The sequence below is a fragment of the Petromyzon marinus genome, chromosome 1 (genome assembly GCF_048934315.1).
Source record: "Petromyzon marinus isolate PM22_M1 ecotype Great Lakes invasive population chromosome 1, UKy_Petmar_22M1.pri1.0, whole genome shotgun sequence".
NCBI lineage: Eukaryota > Metazoa > Chordata > Hyperoartia > Petromyzontiformes > Petromyzontidae > Petromyzon > Petromyzon marinus.
In genome coordinates this window covers 27,100,733-27,118,644 of record NC_133667.1, presented here as the reverse complement: position 1 = coordinate 27,118,644, position 17,912 = coordinate 27,100,733, and the positions used below count along the sequence as shown (strand labels likewise).

At 40.9% G+C, this 17,912-nt stretch overlaps 1 protein-coding gene across 2 annotated transcripts in view; it reads right to left on the bottom strand.

Moving 5' to 3' along the window:
- Positions 1–3,868: 3,868 nt before the first annotated feature.
- LOC116939057 (signal-transducing adaptor protein 1-like) overlaps positions 3,869–17,912 on the bottom strand; it is a 30,408-nt gene continuing 16,364 nt past the window's right edge. For both annotated transcript variants that reach the window (XM_032946946.2, XM_032946954.2), the window contains 10 exons: positions 17,628–17,765; positions 16,938–17,007; positions 15,393–15,477; positions 15,135–15,233; positions 11,516–11,593; positions 10,314–10,394; positions 8,648–8,728; positions 8,084–8,164; positions 7,258–7,332; positions 3,869–5,264 (listed from right to left, as the gene is read on the bottom strand). In XM_032946946.2, coding sequence (XP_032802837.1) covers positions 5,200–5,264; positions 7,258–7,332; positions 8,084–8,164; positions 8,648–8,728; positions 10,314–10,394; positions 11,516–11,593; positions 15,135–15,233; positions 15,393–15,477; positions 16,938–17,007; positions 17,628–17,765 — 853 coding nt within the window. In that variant the 3' untranslated portion in view covers positions 3,869–5,199. The remainder of the gene's footprint in view (positions 5,265–7,257; positions 7,333–8,083; positions 8,165–8,647; positions 8,729–10,313; positions 10,395–11,515; positions 11,594–15,134; positions 15,234–15,392; positions 15,478–16,937; positions 17,008–17,627; positions 17,766–17,912) is intronic.

Sequence of the window (17,912 nt, the reverse complement as noted above, 5' to 3'; positions counted from 1 at the left end):
GAACAGCAGGCAGTACAACCTGAAAACGAATCTGAGAACTGGATGACATTGTGTTTCTTTATGCACATTTTAGTAAATTATGATATGTAGTATTATTTTAGTCATTGACACAATCTTAATACAATTAAATTACCTTCAGTAATCATCAAACATTTGTTTGTGATATACCGTTATGTTCTCTAGTAGAAACTGTCATCAAATGTCATGTAAAATTCGTACTTATTAATAATGCACATCACAGGATGGATCGTTCAATACGTGTCTCTTGCCAAACCGCAGATGTACCTCATTTACTTTTCACGTGCATGCGTTTTCTCAGAAGTTTGAATGTTCAATATGTATATGGCTATTTTACAAAAAATACATATATATTTTGGAGAGGAACACATCACAAGAATGCCCTTCAAACAACCCTGCTATGGTATGCATTCAAGAAGAACTTCATGGATAATATGAATGGTTTTCATCTTTGGCTTTTCCCACAATTTTAATAATGCATGGCCAATTGCTGTTCTTACTTGTGTCATGAATTTATGAGCATTTTGTATGTGTGATTCCAGCAGATTTCGCATAAATTGTACCCTCCAATATACCGTGCATTGTCGAACAACGCACGGTACAACTCGAATACCCATTGGGGAGCTCTTCCAGCCTGTAATTTTTATGTAGAGGCCTCGTCTCATCCTGCTTATGCAATGCTCAGTGTAGGTGGCTGCCAGGTGGAAGATAGTGGCACCAGATGTGGAGTAAATGAGACCACATGCCCTTCCTGGTTACTGTTGCATATTGCATTATACTGGAGAAATGTATTCCTTTGTAAACAAAAACAACGCAGCTACTACCACCATCAACTCTAAACGTGTGATACGTTCTAGATTTAAAGCTTTCGTGACTGCAAGGATCCATGCTCTTTGGTTCTATTCGGTAAAGTCACGTAGGTAAAAAATAAAACAACAAAAACCACGACGTTTCGGCCACAACACAAGCGGCCTTCATCAGGTGAAGGGACCAGCGCTGTCCTCGAGACAGTCTGGTCCCTTCACCAGCGCTGTCCTCGAGACAGTCTGGTCCCTTCACCTGATGAAGGCCGCTTGTGTTGTGGCCGAAACGTCGTGATTTTTGTTGTTTTATTTTTTACCTACGTGACTTTACCGAATAGAACCAAAGAGTGTGTGATGCGTTGGCGCATTTGCAGCAGAAACATCCGTTGAGATGTCCCATTGAGATTGAGTTCCCTATAACGTCCCCCCCCCCTGTTTGCGCCTAAGTGCAGGCTAAGGCATGCAGAGACCACAGTGCACGGTTTGTGTCCATTTCCTGCGTAGGTCGTGACGGCTGCGCTGCAGAAGCTCTGCCGCGTGACCGTGTTGTACCGCTCGTTGTTCAGCACGATGTCTGACGTTTGTCTCCCACGCACACGGTGCCACGCAGCGTATTTCTTGACCTGTAAGCGTCTTGACCAGTGAGCATAGAGGGAGGAACTACTTTTGGTGTTAGTTTTGGGAGCCATATAGACAAGTCAAGAGTCAGAGTTTTGTTGAGCATGTAAAAACTTGTGCCTGCATGGGCTCTCTTCAAAGGTCGACATGGTAAAGAGAAATGGGCGTCTGAAACATAATTCGCTAAGCCTACCCAATCAACACCTGTGAGGCCTCCCAATCAATTGCAATCGTTAATATTTCTTTAATCTTGTAATGTTATATTTCTGCTCAATGTTATCCCGATGGTGCTATTGAAGTTATCGTGTCAGGAGATGAAGTATCGATTCGGATATCCCGTAAAATACTACGACCCTTCATGTTCAAGAGTGGCCCTCAGACGTTGATATCACAGAGCTACTCCTGAGGTCCCTACAGGTGACCTCTGATTACACAGTAGGGGGCAGCACTTTCCCACCCGCCCTGCCAACGATATCAATGTCCGTCGCATGACTGTCAACCCGACGTTTCATTATCAAAGCCGGAATTTATCCGAATTAAGTGCAGAACCAAATGTAATGCAAAATGATTTTGTGTGTGTGAGCATTAATTGGTGACCAGGCTGAGACCCCCAACTCCCTAAACCTAAGAACTCTTTTTTTTTCTCGAATCAATATCGGTCCACCACATGAGGGCTGCTGCTTAGTGGCTACAATTCCGAACAGAACAGCCCATCCAATTTCGGGGGTCATTGTAAACTTATCTATTACTCTGTGACCATGGCAATGTACTCCTTTATCACATTTCATGTCATCTTTGCATTTCAGCTGCTGGTCACACCTCCGGGTACTGGACGGCGCAAGCCTCGTATGTTCTCGGTCACAACACGGGACACATAGATAGCGTGCTGAAACACATAGATAGCGTGCTGAAACACATAGATAGCGTGCTGAAACACATAGATAGCGTGCTGAAACACATAGATAGCGTGCTGAAACACATAGATAGCGTGCTGAAACACATAGATAGCGTGCTGAAACACATAGATAGCGTGCTGAAACACATAGATAGCGTGCTGAAACACATAGATAGCGTGCTGAAACACATAGCGTGCTGAAACACATAGATAGCGTGCTGAAACACATAGATAGCGTGCTGAAACACATAGATAGCGTGCTGAAACACATAGATAGCGTGCTGAAACACATAGATAGCGTGCTGAAACGCCACGCAGGCATTGTCGCTTCATAAAAAAATATATATGTAAAAAATGGCCCTTTAGAAGTTTTATACGTTGATTGGGTAAGTTGATGGAACATGTTTTGTTAACAATTAATTGTTTTATGGTTTAAAACATTTCAAAGAGTGCTTGGATTGTATAACACATTTACGAATTATGAGGCTATTTTATTGAAGCGTGTAATATTTTCTCTGGATTCCTAATGAAGTATTTAAATCGCATACATTGAATCTTAAAAATACTTCAGTGAATTATAAACAACTGCATAAGTATCCCATTTCACGAAACAACCTATTTGCCGTTTTATTACGAACACAGATTTAACGATGAATTTTATGACAAGTGTTTTTCTTTAAGAAAATATAAACTGCAAAAAACATAATTATGGTGTTTTATATTTGAAAGAGTGGGAAATTGTATGAATTATCCTCCTGCATCAAACACGATATTTCGAGCTGCTACACTTGAGACCATCTCATTGCTCCATATCCATGGTAGACGTTGCCCTCGGTTGTGTTGCCTCGGATGTGTAAGTCCTGATCATTGGCTGTCATCTCTTTTATGAAATGTATATCTTGTTAAATTACATTGTTCTTTTTATGGCAGTTAATTAATACATGTTTTAAAGTTATATTAAAATATAAAAAAATACTGAAAAGAGTAATTGCAAGGTCAAATTACGGAAGAGTACTGCATTAGCCTGATATAATTAGAACTTGACCGACATAAGAAACAATTACAAATGTATATGACTAGACATAATCGTTATTTATTTAATAAAAATTGCGGTAAAAAATATAGTTTTTAAACACCTTCAAATATTCTTGCAGATTGTAAAGTTATCATTATTTAATTAGGGGCAGTGGCTTGATTCCAGCAGTTAATGAATAATCGTCCTTGCGTGAATGTATGAGACTTGTTGAGGGCTGTGTGCAAGGCTAATTCAATTACTGCACAATTATGACCGGAGTTGATTGTTCAACTTGAGAAGCGATATATTATGAAATTAAAATGGAATGGAATTAAAGATTGACGTCACAAATTAGGAATTATTTGTTATTGAAAAAACCTATGTTGGTCTCTCCTGTTCAACAAACATGGTATGCACTGCACACAACGGTTATATAGAGAATACTAGTCGTACATTTTATATAATGCTGTAAAACGTTGTCGCGGCCTTGACATTCAAAATAACATTCAGTGTCAATAATTGTGGACACATGTCATGAATATTGTATTTACGTGTTGTCAATAAAGCAGCATGTAATCCGTCACACAATATCTGTTTGTAAGGGCAATTGGAAACTGCATTTTTACTCATAAGCCATCCGGGCATCTTTAGTTTGCCCCCATTCAACGGTCTTAATGAGCATGAGTTGACCATGTGCCCCATCATTCCGTCGGCTCCACAGCCTTAGAGGCTGCCCATCAAGAACCATTGCACGGTGGCACCAAAGTAATTTCAACAGCTTAAAACCAATGCCTAAATAACCATCGAATGCCTAAACAACCTTCAACATTCATATAGAAAGTGTGTTGCTGTTCATCGCCCTCTTGGCTTTTCAGACCAACGGTGTCCAGAAGCATTCGTTTAAGCAGATAATATTTTGTATTTATATGTGGTAACAAAGAATCGAGTTCGGCTAATACATATTCTTTCATTCATGACACTCCATGGTAATGCATATTGCGTTTGTATACATAATTAGAAGATTGATCAGCAGTACGTATTGCCTTATTCCTCCGTTGGGTGGATTTAGTCCTCGCTACAAATCTATTTTTTTTTTTACAAATGACCGTGTGTGCGTCACAGCAGCTGTCACTACTCTCACACCGCGGTTCCACAGATGAACTTCAGTTGAATTTGGGGAAAATTACCTTCCCATTTTTGGTTATGAGTGAACCCGGGGCCTCTCATTTCAACAAATTGTTTGGTGATACTGCATTGGCAGTGGTGGAAAAGTACAAGTAGGAAAAAGCTCAAAACATCTGTCAATAACAAGACCTTGAAAGGAAAAAATATACTGTTTGCTAATGAATATGTTTTATTCGTTTGTTATCTGACCCTCTCAATGCTTGCTTTAGACTTTGTGTTCTTTGTATTTATTGATTTGATGTGGCTTATGGCATTCACATTTTCACCTTTTCTCGTATGTAGATGCATTTCAATGACTTTTAGGTCAAAGTTATGCATATGATCAGCATGTACAAAAAGTTTAACACGTAGGCTTTCGCGACCAATATCAATGAGTGTGCAACGTATGACAATGTTAAATATTGATTATACCATATAATCACTCTATACACAATACCTCGGACATGTATATGCTAGACGTATGATTTACAATCACGGAGAAATCGATGCAGCTTCTCCATAAACAATAATAAGTCTCGTGTAGGTGTGTTAACAAAAAAAACACGGCTAGGTTGTTCAGATTGCAGTTAGCACTGTATGTAAAGCAAAGGTCAACACTATTCTGTTGGTAAAGTACAAGTCCACAAGTTGGCTCTCCAAGTATCTGCCTTCATCGATGACCCCAACTATTCATATTCTCCTTCAAGCTGCAGACGCCTGAGTTCAATGGCCCTCTTGAGTTCATCCATTCCTGTAGACACATAATAAATCATGACAGACATTGAAGTGTCACTCCTGTGTTCGTGCTTGTGCTTTCAGGTTGTACCTGCATGTTGTTACAAAACGATGTTCGACGTTTCGTTCCACATGCTAATTCAGTTCCCAAAAAAGCTCCCCAAGCACGTGAACAAAAAATGTACAATTTGATTGGCCAGGTAAAGCCCACTGAGCTATATTTTTATTGTTCCGAGGTGACCCAGCCACAAATGAAAGTGGCTAATGATGTGGAAATGCATAGCAGCCAAATACTTTAAACGCATGTCTCTAAACGTGTAAGGAAAAAAACGGAGGACCCGGAGAAAATCTACGCGACCACGTGGAGAGAGATGCCGCAAACTCCAAATATACAGGCATCAGTGTTGGGACCGAACCCACGACCTCCTGCAAACCAGGCGAGGGAGATAACACCTCGCCACCATGACGACAACCATCAGGTGGCACACCTAGAAAACACATCGAAGAGCTAGACCTTGATCTGCAGTGAGGGAGAGGTCCAAATTGTTGGAAGGGAAAGTGTAGAACACTGCACGGTAATTGCCCCAGACCCATTCTCCTCCACACTGAAGAGGAATATTTGTTGTGTCTTCGATAAGCCATTCCCTATTGGTGGAATACGCTTTCTACGAGTGATTTAGCTGCAAGATGTGTCCTGCAATACAGCTAAGCGAACACACATTCCTTACTGGAAGTGCATTCTAGGTACGAACTGTATTCAACTTTAGTTCTCCGGTGTGTGCTTGGGTTGTGTTTTTTTTCTGTTTTATTCCCAGAAAGGGAAAAAACCTCGAAGTATTTTTTCATAATTTTGCTGCTGGCAAAAAAGGTCCCGTAGCTATAACTGCTCAACCCGAGTTATAAATCCTCTTGATACTCACATTGTCTTTGTACTGTTCATCTTGTGGCATTCTCTGGTCTCACACTGGCGAGACGAGGCCATGAAAAGGCTGCCTCTGGTATAAGCCAATCAATTTCAAAGTAAAATAATTTATTATCAGAGCATTTTTGTTTGCATGTTTTGCCACAAGTACGTGTGGTTAATGCACTCTTTATGCCTCACAAAAGGCACCTATTTGGTGTTTGATCATCGTAAAACCTATTTTATTGCCAGAAATGGTAAAACCTATACTTATTTTTTCATAATTTTGATACTGCCAAAAAGTCCCATAGATAGGAATATCGAAATAGATAGAAAATCATGACAAGGTGAGAAATGTCGATGAATTGAAATATACAGTACAGAGAAGGGAAGAGAAAGGTGGAGAAAGACCGGGCTCTATATATGATTAAACGTTTTCCTGGCTGGCTGGCTGGGAGAGACGGACATACAGTCATGTCCATATGACATGCGAGTTGCTAGTTCAGAGATTTAAAACAATACGCTCGTGTTTGTGAGAAAAAAAATCACATTAGAGCAGTGCCGGATAATCCTAGGAACAAAAGCAGCGACATACGCTACAGGCCGCGCACTTTCAAGGGCCCCACGCTAAATGCTTTCAAGCTATCAATTCCGGTTCAGTGATTCTGCACTTGCTCTATTACTATAGCACTATACTGCCTTTAACTTTTATGAACGACTGGGTGTTTAAGTTTAGCGATTTGTCGTATTATCTGGCTGTATGGAAAATGAAAAAAATACAATTACTTTACTATGCAAGTTAAAAATGTACGTTTTTAATTTTTTTTTTAATGTAGGGCCCCTTTATAACATATGCTACAGGCCCCACACTAGCTTAATCCGGCCCTGCATCAGAGTATAGAACTATATTTTAGAACGAATACACATCACTACAGTAAGACGTTAAGTGCCAACCATAAGCAGCTTTGAGGTCAATCCCATGACCATTATTTACCTATACACTGGAGTTGTCATCACATTTGAGTACTTTTACCAAGTCGGATTTGCAATACTCAATCATCATTTTTTGGGGTCAGTGGAAATGCAATTATAGGCAGTGGATCAGTACCATTTCCTGGGGATGGTAATACTTCTTTAATTGTAGATACACCTTTTGGCGGCAACATCGGTAACCAGTTATCATCTGTAAAATATAAAAAAACACAACATTCTATTATGCTAATGCTGTGAGTATACTACTATCACTCAAGAAAATATTCACCGAGTTCCAAGACACTTTCAGGAGTGTCTTGTTCACAGATGTTTAGCCACATGTGTGTCTCGTGCTGCACACTCTACCAAGTTTCAGGAGAATTCAATTTGCTCATTGCGCTATGAGAGTTGCCCTGGTTACTTGGAGAAACCTACAAATGTCTTGCTAGCAATGCATTCTAGGTACAAATTGTATCCGCATTTAGCTCTCCAATGTGCGTACGGGTCATAGCGCGTGTCGTTTGGCATGATGGCCGCTATTTCGCTGCACATGCTGGAAGATTATTGAGGAACGTTGGACATCATGTCCAACATTAAGCGGTACGACCCAAAAACACATCAGAGAGCTATAGAGCACAATGACTGGCGCTGGTGTCAAAATGAAAAAAAAATACACTCATGCTTATGGAAAACATAATCAAATTGGAGTAGAGTACAATATTTTATTTTTAAAAATGCAAGACATTAAGTTACAACAATCAGTAGCTTCAAGGTCAAATTCTATGACTAACATTTACCTCAACTTTTGAAAAACATTCTGCAGTAAAACCCATGCTAAAAGGATTACACCTGAGTTATCGTCACATTTTAGTACTTTTACCAAGTCGGTTTTGCAGTGCTCATTATCATTTTTTGGGTGGGTGAGTGGAAATGCAATCATACAGTAAGCATCTGATCAGTACCATTTTCTGGGGTTGGTGATGGTGACAATGTTGTCATTGTGGATACATTTTTTTGTGGCAACACAGATGTCCATTGATCAGCTGTAAAATAAAAACACACACAACACTCTGTTGTGCTAATGCTGTAAATATACGGACATTATGCGCAACATTAAGAGGTACACTCAGAAAACACATTGGATAACTATACAGCACAATAACGAAAGCCAAGGCAGTAGTATATACATCTTTGTAGAACTCTCCCAGGTATACCTGTGTGACTGGGATTGGTGTTCACTAAAATAAAATACACTCGCGCCAGCATTAGACTCGAGAACAATATTTTATAACAAATATACACGACACTTGAGTGCTAACAATAAGTAGCTTCGAGGTAATTTACGTGAGCATGATTTACGTCAACTTTTATTGAGAGAAAAAAATTAGTAACACTCATGCTAAAAGGATTATACCAGAGTCGTCCTCACACGTGAGTATTTTTACGAGGTCTATCGTACAATGATCAATCACTGTATTGTTTTTGGTTGTGAGTGGAAATTCAATCATAGGCAGCTAATGAGTTACCATTTTCTGAGGACGGTGATGGTGATGGTGCTGTCTTTGTAGAGAATCTTTTTGACGGCAAAAGTGATTTCCGGTAATTCGCTGTAAGATTATAAGACACATCATTAGACCGCCTTTGCCAGTACGAAAATGTAATAATAGGGTTTTTCCCCTTTTATCTGGCAACAAAACTGAAACCTTTTTACAAGGATTCATGTCTGCATTAACCACAATACCTGCAGTCAAAATGCAAACAAAAAAAATACTATGATAATATATGCATTGTCCTTGAAACTGGTTGGTCCACAACAAGGGACGGCTTTCTTTTGAGCCTCGACCCAATTGGTGCTCGACCAGATGACGCCTTATATTATCACAGTATGTTTTTTGTTTGCATTTTGACTGCAGGTAATGTGGTTAATGCAGACATGAATCCTTGTAAAAAGGTTTCAGTTTTGTTGCCAGAAAAAAGGGGAAAAAACCCTGTTATTATAAGACACTTTAACACGCAGGCTTTCGCGACCAATATCATCCGCAATGCACGTTTTTTTTAGATCGCGTAAATATATAAATATGTCGTTAAACCCACCACCACCCGACACAGCCAACTAGTAAGGTTTTTCATGTAAGCAGAACATGCCAATTCGTCACAAGTACAGCAAAATCGGTGTGTTGGGAGAGCCAAGCCAACAACATTTACAATCTGAGTACGACGTTTCGCCAATAATTACAACTAGCTTCATCAGGCGACAGCCAGATTTGTGGAGAAATTATCCTGTTTCGTTCCTTAAATAGAGGGGTAGATGTGATAACAACGTATGTGTGCTCTTCTTGCACGAATTGGGGGGGATAAATGAATACATATAAATGACTATGAGTATCCATTGTCGTTTGCGTTAGTTAGACAACGTAACACTGTGTTATGTTAACGCTGTTACAATACGTCCATTACCCAGGAAAAGATGCACCGAGTGCCAAGACACTTTCAGGAGTTGTGTGTTGCCGCTTGTGTGTCGCGCTGCACGCTGTACTAAGTTTCAGTAGAATTGAATTTGATCATTGCGCTGTAAGCGTTGTCCTGCCACGCGGAGAAACCTACAAACTTCTTGCTAGCAATGCCTATTAGGTACAAACTGTATCCGTGTTCAGCTCTCCGATGTGTGTGCGGGTCGTAGCGCGTGTTGTTCGGCACAACGTCCGACATTTCGCTCCACGTGCTGCGAGATTCTTGAGGAACGTCGGACATTATGTCCAACAGTAAGCGGTACAATCCGAAAACACATCAGAGAGCCGTGCAGCGCAATAATAAAAGCCGACGCAGTTGTATTAATCTTTGTGTAACTCTCCCAGGTATCCGTGTATGACTGGCATTGGTGACACATTGCAAAATATATATATGCTTGCGCTTTTGGAAAACATAACCAAATTCGAGTACAGTACTATATTTTAGAACAAATACAGAATATAAAAGTGCCAATAAATCGTAAGATTCGAGATCATTTCGACGAGCATCATTTATCTCGACTTTTGAAGAAGAAGAAAAAACATTCTAGTAACACCCATACTAAAATATGTTATTATACCAGAGTTGTTTTCACATTTGAGTACTTTTGCAAGGTCCGTTGTGCAATACTCAATTATTATTCTGGGATCAATGGAAATGCAATCATAGATTGCTAATCAGTACCATTTTTTGTGGATGGTGATGGTAGTGCTGCTATATTTGTGGATACTCTTTCTGGTGGCAAAGCTGGTTTCATCTTATTAGCTGTAAAGTACAAACACACACAACACTCTATTATGTGAATGCTGTAAGTATATACATACTATTATTACTCAAGAAAAGATTCACCGAGTGCCAAGACGCTTTCAGGAATGTGTTTTGCTCACAGATGTTTTGCCACTTGTGTGTCATGCTGCACGCTGTACTAAGTTTCAGTAGAATTCACTTTCTCATTGAGCTGTAAGAGTTGTCCCGCCACTCTGAGAAACCTACAAACGTCTTGCTAACGATGCGCTCATGGTACAAATTGTATCCATATTTAGCTCTCCGATGTGTATACGGGTCTTACTGCCTGTTGTTTATGGGGGGGCAGTCGTGTAGCAGTTAGCGCGCTGCGCTACGAACCCGGTAGCCCGAATTCAATTCCCGTTCACGGCCAATACCAGTGATGATAATCTGAATCGGTCCTGGGCATCCCCTAGGTCCACTCAGCCTCAAATGAGTACCTGGTGTGGTGTGTAAAAACATCGCCACTGGAGAGACAAAGGCGGTCTGGCGTGGTGTTGGCCACCCACACCCTCGTGTACTGTGCCGGCCTTTATAGGTGCTCGCTAACAGCACTTGCCCCAACAGTGTTAAGGCTATACGGGGGGATCTTTGTCTTAGTTCGACATAACATCCGACGTTTCACTACACGTGCTTAGAGATTATTGAGGAGCGTCGGACATCATGCTCACCATTAAGCGGTACACCCAGAAAACGCATCAGAGAGCCGTGCAGCACAATAACGAAAGCCGACGCAGTTGCATACATCTTTGTGTAACTCTCCCAGGTATCCGTGTATGACTGCCATTGGTGACACATTACAAAATATATATGCTTGCGCTTTTGGGAAACATAACCAAATTCGAGTACAGTACAATATTTGAAAACGAACACAGAACACTGTAGCAAGGCATAAAGTGACAACAAATCAGAAGCTTCGAGGCATCGTTGACCTCAACTTTTGAAGAAGAAAATAAACCACTCCAGTAAACACCCATACTAAGTGATTGATTACACCAGAGTCGTTATCACATTTTAATACTTTTACAAGGTCCATTGTGCAATGCTCAATTATTATTTTGGGGTCAGTGGAAATACAATTATAGACAGCTAATTGGTACCATTTGCTGAGGATGAGGATGGTGATGCTCTATCTGTGGGTAACATGTCCGGTGGCAAAACTGGTTTCAGCTTATTAGCTGTAAGAAAACCACACAAACACAAAACACCATATCACATGAATGTTGTATGCTTTCATTGCTCAGGAATATATTAACCGAGCACCAAGACACTTTCAGGAGTGTGCCCCTGATCGCAGATGATTGGCCACTTCCTTGTGTGTCGTTGCACTTCACTGAGATACCAAGTTGCAATGGAATTCACTTTCACGGTGGCGCTGTGGAAGTTGTCCTGCCACCGATGGAGGGGTCATCGCTCAGGACCATAGGATGGGGACGAATATATATTTTTAAAGCGAGGGCTGAACTGTATGATTTTTATTGGATGAAATTACATTTTTAGATATCTACGTAACTTTACCGAAAGACCCAATGAGTATAAATTCCTGCAGTCACGAAAGCTTTAAGTCAAGATTTAACATTTTTAAAATGAATTATTCAAAAGAAGAAGTGAGATGAGCATCCAAAATTCAGAGGGACGCAAGCTTGCCAAGAGCGGACAGCCGGGTGATGCGGGTTCACCCACGTGGCTCTGCCGGCGGTGACCTTGCGCTCTCTCCAAGAGTCCAGCTTTGAGGGGCTTCAAGGTCTAGGCCAGGAATCGGCAAACCTAGGGGCTCTGGAGCTGCACGCGGCTATTTAAGGACTACTTCGTGACCTTATTGAGTTGTTGTTTTTTTGTATTTCATTGTAAGCTGGTAAGTATATTTGACGGGGCCAATCCCAGTTAATCATAGCCACCCACTGCTGCCTATGCTCAGCAGTTATGTTGGAAATGGAAGGCCACTGGGGAAGAAAGCTTGACGTTTAGGGTACTGCACAAAACCACTTTTCTTAATTTGCCAGTGTTCTGTATTCACAAGATAATTGCTATAATTTGTAATGCGAGTTGTACAATGTAGCACACGTAAAACACACCTGTTGATTATCAGACACCGGTGCAGCATTGGTGCAGCCATTAGTGTACTGCACTAAGAATCTACCAGCTTGAAGGTGCGGGAGAAGGACAACAAACTAAACACGACAATCAGTTCTAAAGAAATGAGTTTTCAATTTAGAATTGTATGATGGATGGTTGGCTAAAGTCTGAATATTGACTCAAAAGTAATTACCCTTCCATGCTTGTGTTTTGTATTTATGTCATGCGAGAAATAAAAGCCATTTATTTATTCCATTTAGTGAAATGTGTTCATTACAATGTGAATATTGAAGCTATTGATTGAAAAAAAGTCTCCTTTTGATTTTTCATTACAGCATAAAGGTTGTTGGTTCTCCACAACATATGAGAGCTTGTTAAATATTTATATTTAACAAGCTCTCATATAAATGGCCATCAGGAGCATAATACGAATGCTAAATAGGTGCTCTTCCAAGATGTCTGAACAGCGTTAAAGAGGAGACCAAATCACCTCTTCAAGGGTTATCTTAAGAGCTCCTTCCCGGAGGAATCCGTTCAGCCAGTAGTGGTGGTAAGTAAGCAATTGCAGGGGCTGCACTTTCACTTTAAATTATTAGTTTGTATTTGTTTATATACATGGACCACATGATGACAGTTTAATGTGTTAAGTTCCCAATGAAAATTTCCAATATGCTGTGCAAACACACTTGGGTTTTATAAACCTCTGTATGGAGACAGCTGCTGTGGGTGTAATAACCTTGCCAATGCGCGTCGTCTGCTTCACAGCGGACTTAAAGATCACCTCATTCACAAAAGTAGGCCATTGTATGTATGCCGACGTCAGGGTCCAGTGTTTTTTTTTTATCGAAGATTCTAAAATTATCAGCAAATTGCTCAATTGGGATGATACACATAGCAGGCCAGATGGCTGAGACACGTTATGCTCACAAGGGCAGCTGCCACTCAGGGGGGTGCCTTTGATAATGTATGAGGCGTGATGTAACGTGCTCTGAGGGCAATATACGTATAAAAAATGTCATTACTTCCATATCTTGCTCTGTGATTGTCTCTCTCTCTCTCTGTCTCTGAGGCACACTTTTGCCTCATCTGCAAAGGGCTTGAATTACACAGCGCATGGATGTGTTTCATTTTTAGATAGTTAAAAAAAATCTCCACAAAATCGGGCCTAGATGCTACATTTTGAGTGGAATTATTTTTTTTATTTTGTTTCGATCGGCCTGAAAATATGGCATCGCAGGAAACAACATCACAAACAACGAGTTACTTGCGTGTTTTCCAGTCAAAAGGTGACATGTCATGACATCGGGCGACGTCACGTGTGTTCGCACGCAGACGATTTAAATAATTATTCGACGTGAATGATCCGAAAAAAAAAAATACATCCAAAATCGACCTTGAAAATCTGAAATAGAAATCGGGCCTAGATACTACATCCCTAGTAAAGAATAATTGTAAAACTGACTGTAGGACTAGCACGCAGCAAGGCATTCGTGGAATAAATAAATAAATGGATGTATGTATACAATATCTGTGTCAAATCCAAGAAGAGTGTATTAAACCAAAATAATAATTGCATTCATTTTATGAAGCTCCTTTCATATAAAAATATCTAAAAGTGCTGTACATAATAATAATAAAAACTACGCTCACAAATATATATATAAAATCCAATTAAACTAGAGGAATGGTCAAAACACGAAAATATGTTTTCAAGCTGTATTTAAAAGTGCCAAGTCACAATTGCTGTTATAGGCGGTAGCAGTTGTAATTATATTTCAATCATGGTTGCTCAGCACAGGCCAGCAACAAACAGCACTCCTACAGGTGTGATCGATGAGTTAATACGTTTCTTGAATCGAGCAAGGTTGTAAAATGGATGGCATTGCAACGTTGAGCAGTACGATGAAAGAAACAGATAAGTGTCGTGGCCAGCATTATGGTTCTTGAACAAGTATGAATGAGGTGTATGTATGGTTATTTTAATTCGTTTTACCTACGTGACTTTACCGAATAAAACCAAAGAGTATGAATCCTTGCAGGCACGAAAGCTTCAAATCTAGAATTATGTATGTTGAATTTCTCTCGCAGCATACGTAGCAAACCGTGCTAATTGGAGGTGCGGGAGAAGGACAATAATCTAAACACAAAACGCAGTTATAAGGAAATCAGTTTTCAATCTACGTGTAAAAGTGCATAGCTCCAATGGCTTCCTAATATCGGAAGGGAAAGCGTTCCAGACGGCGCAGAAGCGCGTTTCAAAGCTCGCGATGCAGTGACCATCTCTGTGAAAGTATGCTAAAACAAGTCCTCAACATGGGTGCTGGAACCAAGGAGTGTAAGTCCATGGGAACAGTAGCAACGGTAGTAGCGATACAAGAGCACACTTCGTGTTGAAATTAACAAAATTGGTCGCAAACTGTCTGCCTCCCCCATCAGAGCAATGACTTGTAAATGCTTTTCAATGCATATGAAGCCCTTTGAATGTACACATCTACATACAAAGCTGCATAATTTAACATGTTTGACCACAATGTGCTATGCGTTTGTTCAGGGTGTTGTTGTATTTTTGTTTTTACCGGGCAGCAACTCTCAGTATTATTGAAGCCAAATCCACATGCAAAGCTTTTGCAGGCACCGATGTACCTGACAGTTGCTCTCCCGTAGAATTCGGTTCGCTCTCTGCGCCTACAAACAGCTCCATATATACTTCAGATTCCAGGGCGTCTTCGTAAATAACATTCTCTGCAAAGATAATACATACATTACATGATATCGTTCGCGATGTAACCACCTTTGGTTGTGTGTACGCGCGCGTGTGTTTTGTGTGAATAACGCACGCGAGTGTGCACGCTCGTAAGCAAAGGCGAGAATGTGCGCGATGCGTCGAGACACGTGCTTCACCGGCTTGTTGGACGTATGGTGTCAGCATGCCGTTGGTGGCTTTGACGAAATGGTCTACTACTCCCTGCAGCGAATTGACCTCCACCTAAGCGTGGTGCAACACGTGGGGGAGGGAGGGAGGGGGGTCGCAGCTGAAGACATTACCCAACGTCGACCCACGCGTGCAATGGGTGCGATTGTACGTGTGCCATTTAAAAACAGTGATGAGCTCACAGTGGCTTCCTGATAGTGGGAGGGTGGAAATATGCGTGGTTGATGACGGCGGCGATTGAATGACGGATACTTTATTGTTGCCATTATTATATTTGCAATTGGTTAACCGGGGAAAGCCACACGAAGTCTCAAGATCCCTTTTTTTCAGGAGGGTCTTGCCAAGTTCCCACCGGAGTTGGTGCTTTCGTTTAAGTAGGATACGGAAGGACTGTCCTGCATGTACATTTCCGTCCAGGAATATGCGCTAATGTTAAAAAAACGAACACTTTGAAAAGTTGAAAACATTATTGTGACTCTGTAATTATGCCATTTATATATTGTAATCACGTAGCCAACTGATTAGCTAGGTAGGCTACGTACTGTACGGTGCGAAATAAGTTCAACATACATACACGCAAGTTTAATGTCAACCATATTTAATCCAATTTGACACCAAGTGGGAAAAGCAGTTGATGCAATGGTTAGCCCACTGCACTATGAACAAAATGATGTGAGTTTGATTCCTGACCACGACTACCACGAGCGCAGATGAGCCAAATTTGAACCCGTCCTGGGCCCTCCTCCCCTATCGACGACTTTTACGGTGAATTATTCTCAAACAACGACGGCGCTCTGGAAGCCTTCATCCTGCAGTCGATTAACCAATGCCTAGAAAATCCATCGTCACCTGTCCCTCATTTCGCGACGATGGGGCCGAACGAATTTCAGCCGTGGTTCTCTTACTAGAGGCGGCATTACTGCGTCGTTCAGTCTCAATTTATTTTCTAGATAGTTTTTTTACTGTTGCATCTATTCTAACTGTTTTTTTGTCTCCCCGCCTCCTCTGCCTTTCATCCCCCCACTTGTGTTGTGTGCAGCATCGCCAAGTGCGGGATCCTGCCCGGGCCCGTTCTCATAACGCATCCTGACCGCCCGTGGCCTTCTTTCGTTGACTTTGTCTAAAACGGTTGTTTTCACTCGCAAACCCATTTCTTATATCGCTTTTGTTGGAGCCTGTGCAGGCGAGATACTCCTAGAGTCCTTCTAATCGCAGTCACCAAGATCTTTATTTGAGTTTCCTTGTCAAGAATTCTGTGCCACATAACAGAACTAGAGCTACCACGGACTCGTAAAGTATATTTATATATTGATGGCACAAAGCGGCACCTCTGAAAAGTTGTAAATGTTGTTCACTCGCTAGAAACCCATGACCACGAGGTGAGATTAATTCTGTAATTTGGAAATTGAAAAGAGATAATTAAAAAATGTAAGATGAATCTGGATGATTTTTACGAGGTGGATACATCATTATTAAACCACGAACCACAATGTATTAATGTGCAGGGTACTCACTTTTTTAGTAAGCTCAATGATGTATCGATCATTTTTATGTGTTACTTTGTAGTGTTGTGGTCGATGAGGCCTACATTCGAAGAAGAAAATAAGTTTACAAAAATGTGTTACGATAAAGCGACAGCAACTTTTTATATATACACAAATACATAAATCCCCCATACATAGCCTTAACTGTTGGGGCAAGTGCTGTTGGCGAGCACCTAAAATATATGTAAACACGCACATGCAGAAAAGTCCACACTTAAGGAAAGAAAGTGGACTTTACCAAAATAATAAATTATTATTTCAACTGTGAAGAAGACAGTCCCAGAATAGAACGAGTCGGTTATGAATCAAATGCATTTGATTTGTCCATTTTACAATAAATAATCATCCCTATTTATTAATTTAGTACTGGCAAATACACAGATCGCATTTATAATTTCCACACTACGGAGGGAGTTAAAACCCCTTGTGTGTTTTGTGCACACACTACTTATATTTAGGTGTTTCAATCGCCAACAGATGTCATGTTTTGTATATTATTTATTATGCAAGTATTGGGCATTCGTGTGCGTTTCATTTTATGGCGGGCACACAACTGCTGAGACGCTACACTGACTGATCCGTTGATGATTAATTATCAGCCGAGGTGAGACGACACATTGGTTGCGAAAGTTGAACCAGGACGGTCGAAGGTCGTCTAACCGGTTCAGAGGCTGCCAGTGGCAAACTGAGACCGAGTAGTCCTCGTTATTGGTGGCTGGGCGGATGAGAAGGTTGCCCAGCTCCGGATGCTCTTGCAGCATTTTCTCAGCCTCCACGCGATCCACTTTGTAGAAGCATCTGCACAAACCAAGAAACACACTCTGCGTTGTGCCCCTTAAACGTTGCAGTCTGGAGAAGAGTTTTGTGCGTAATTCTCATGCAAAACCAATTGGGGTATTTTTTTTAATTATCTCGCTCTCTGATGGGGTTACGGCTTGTACACTG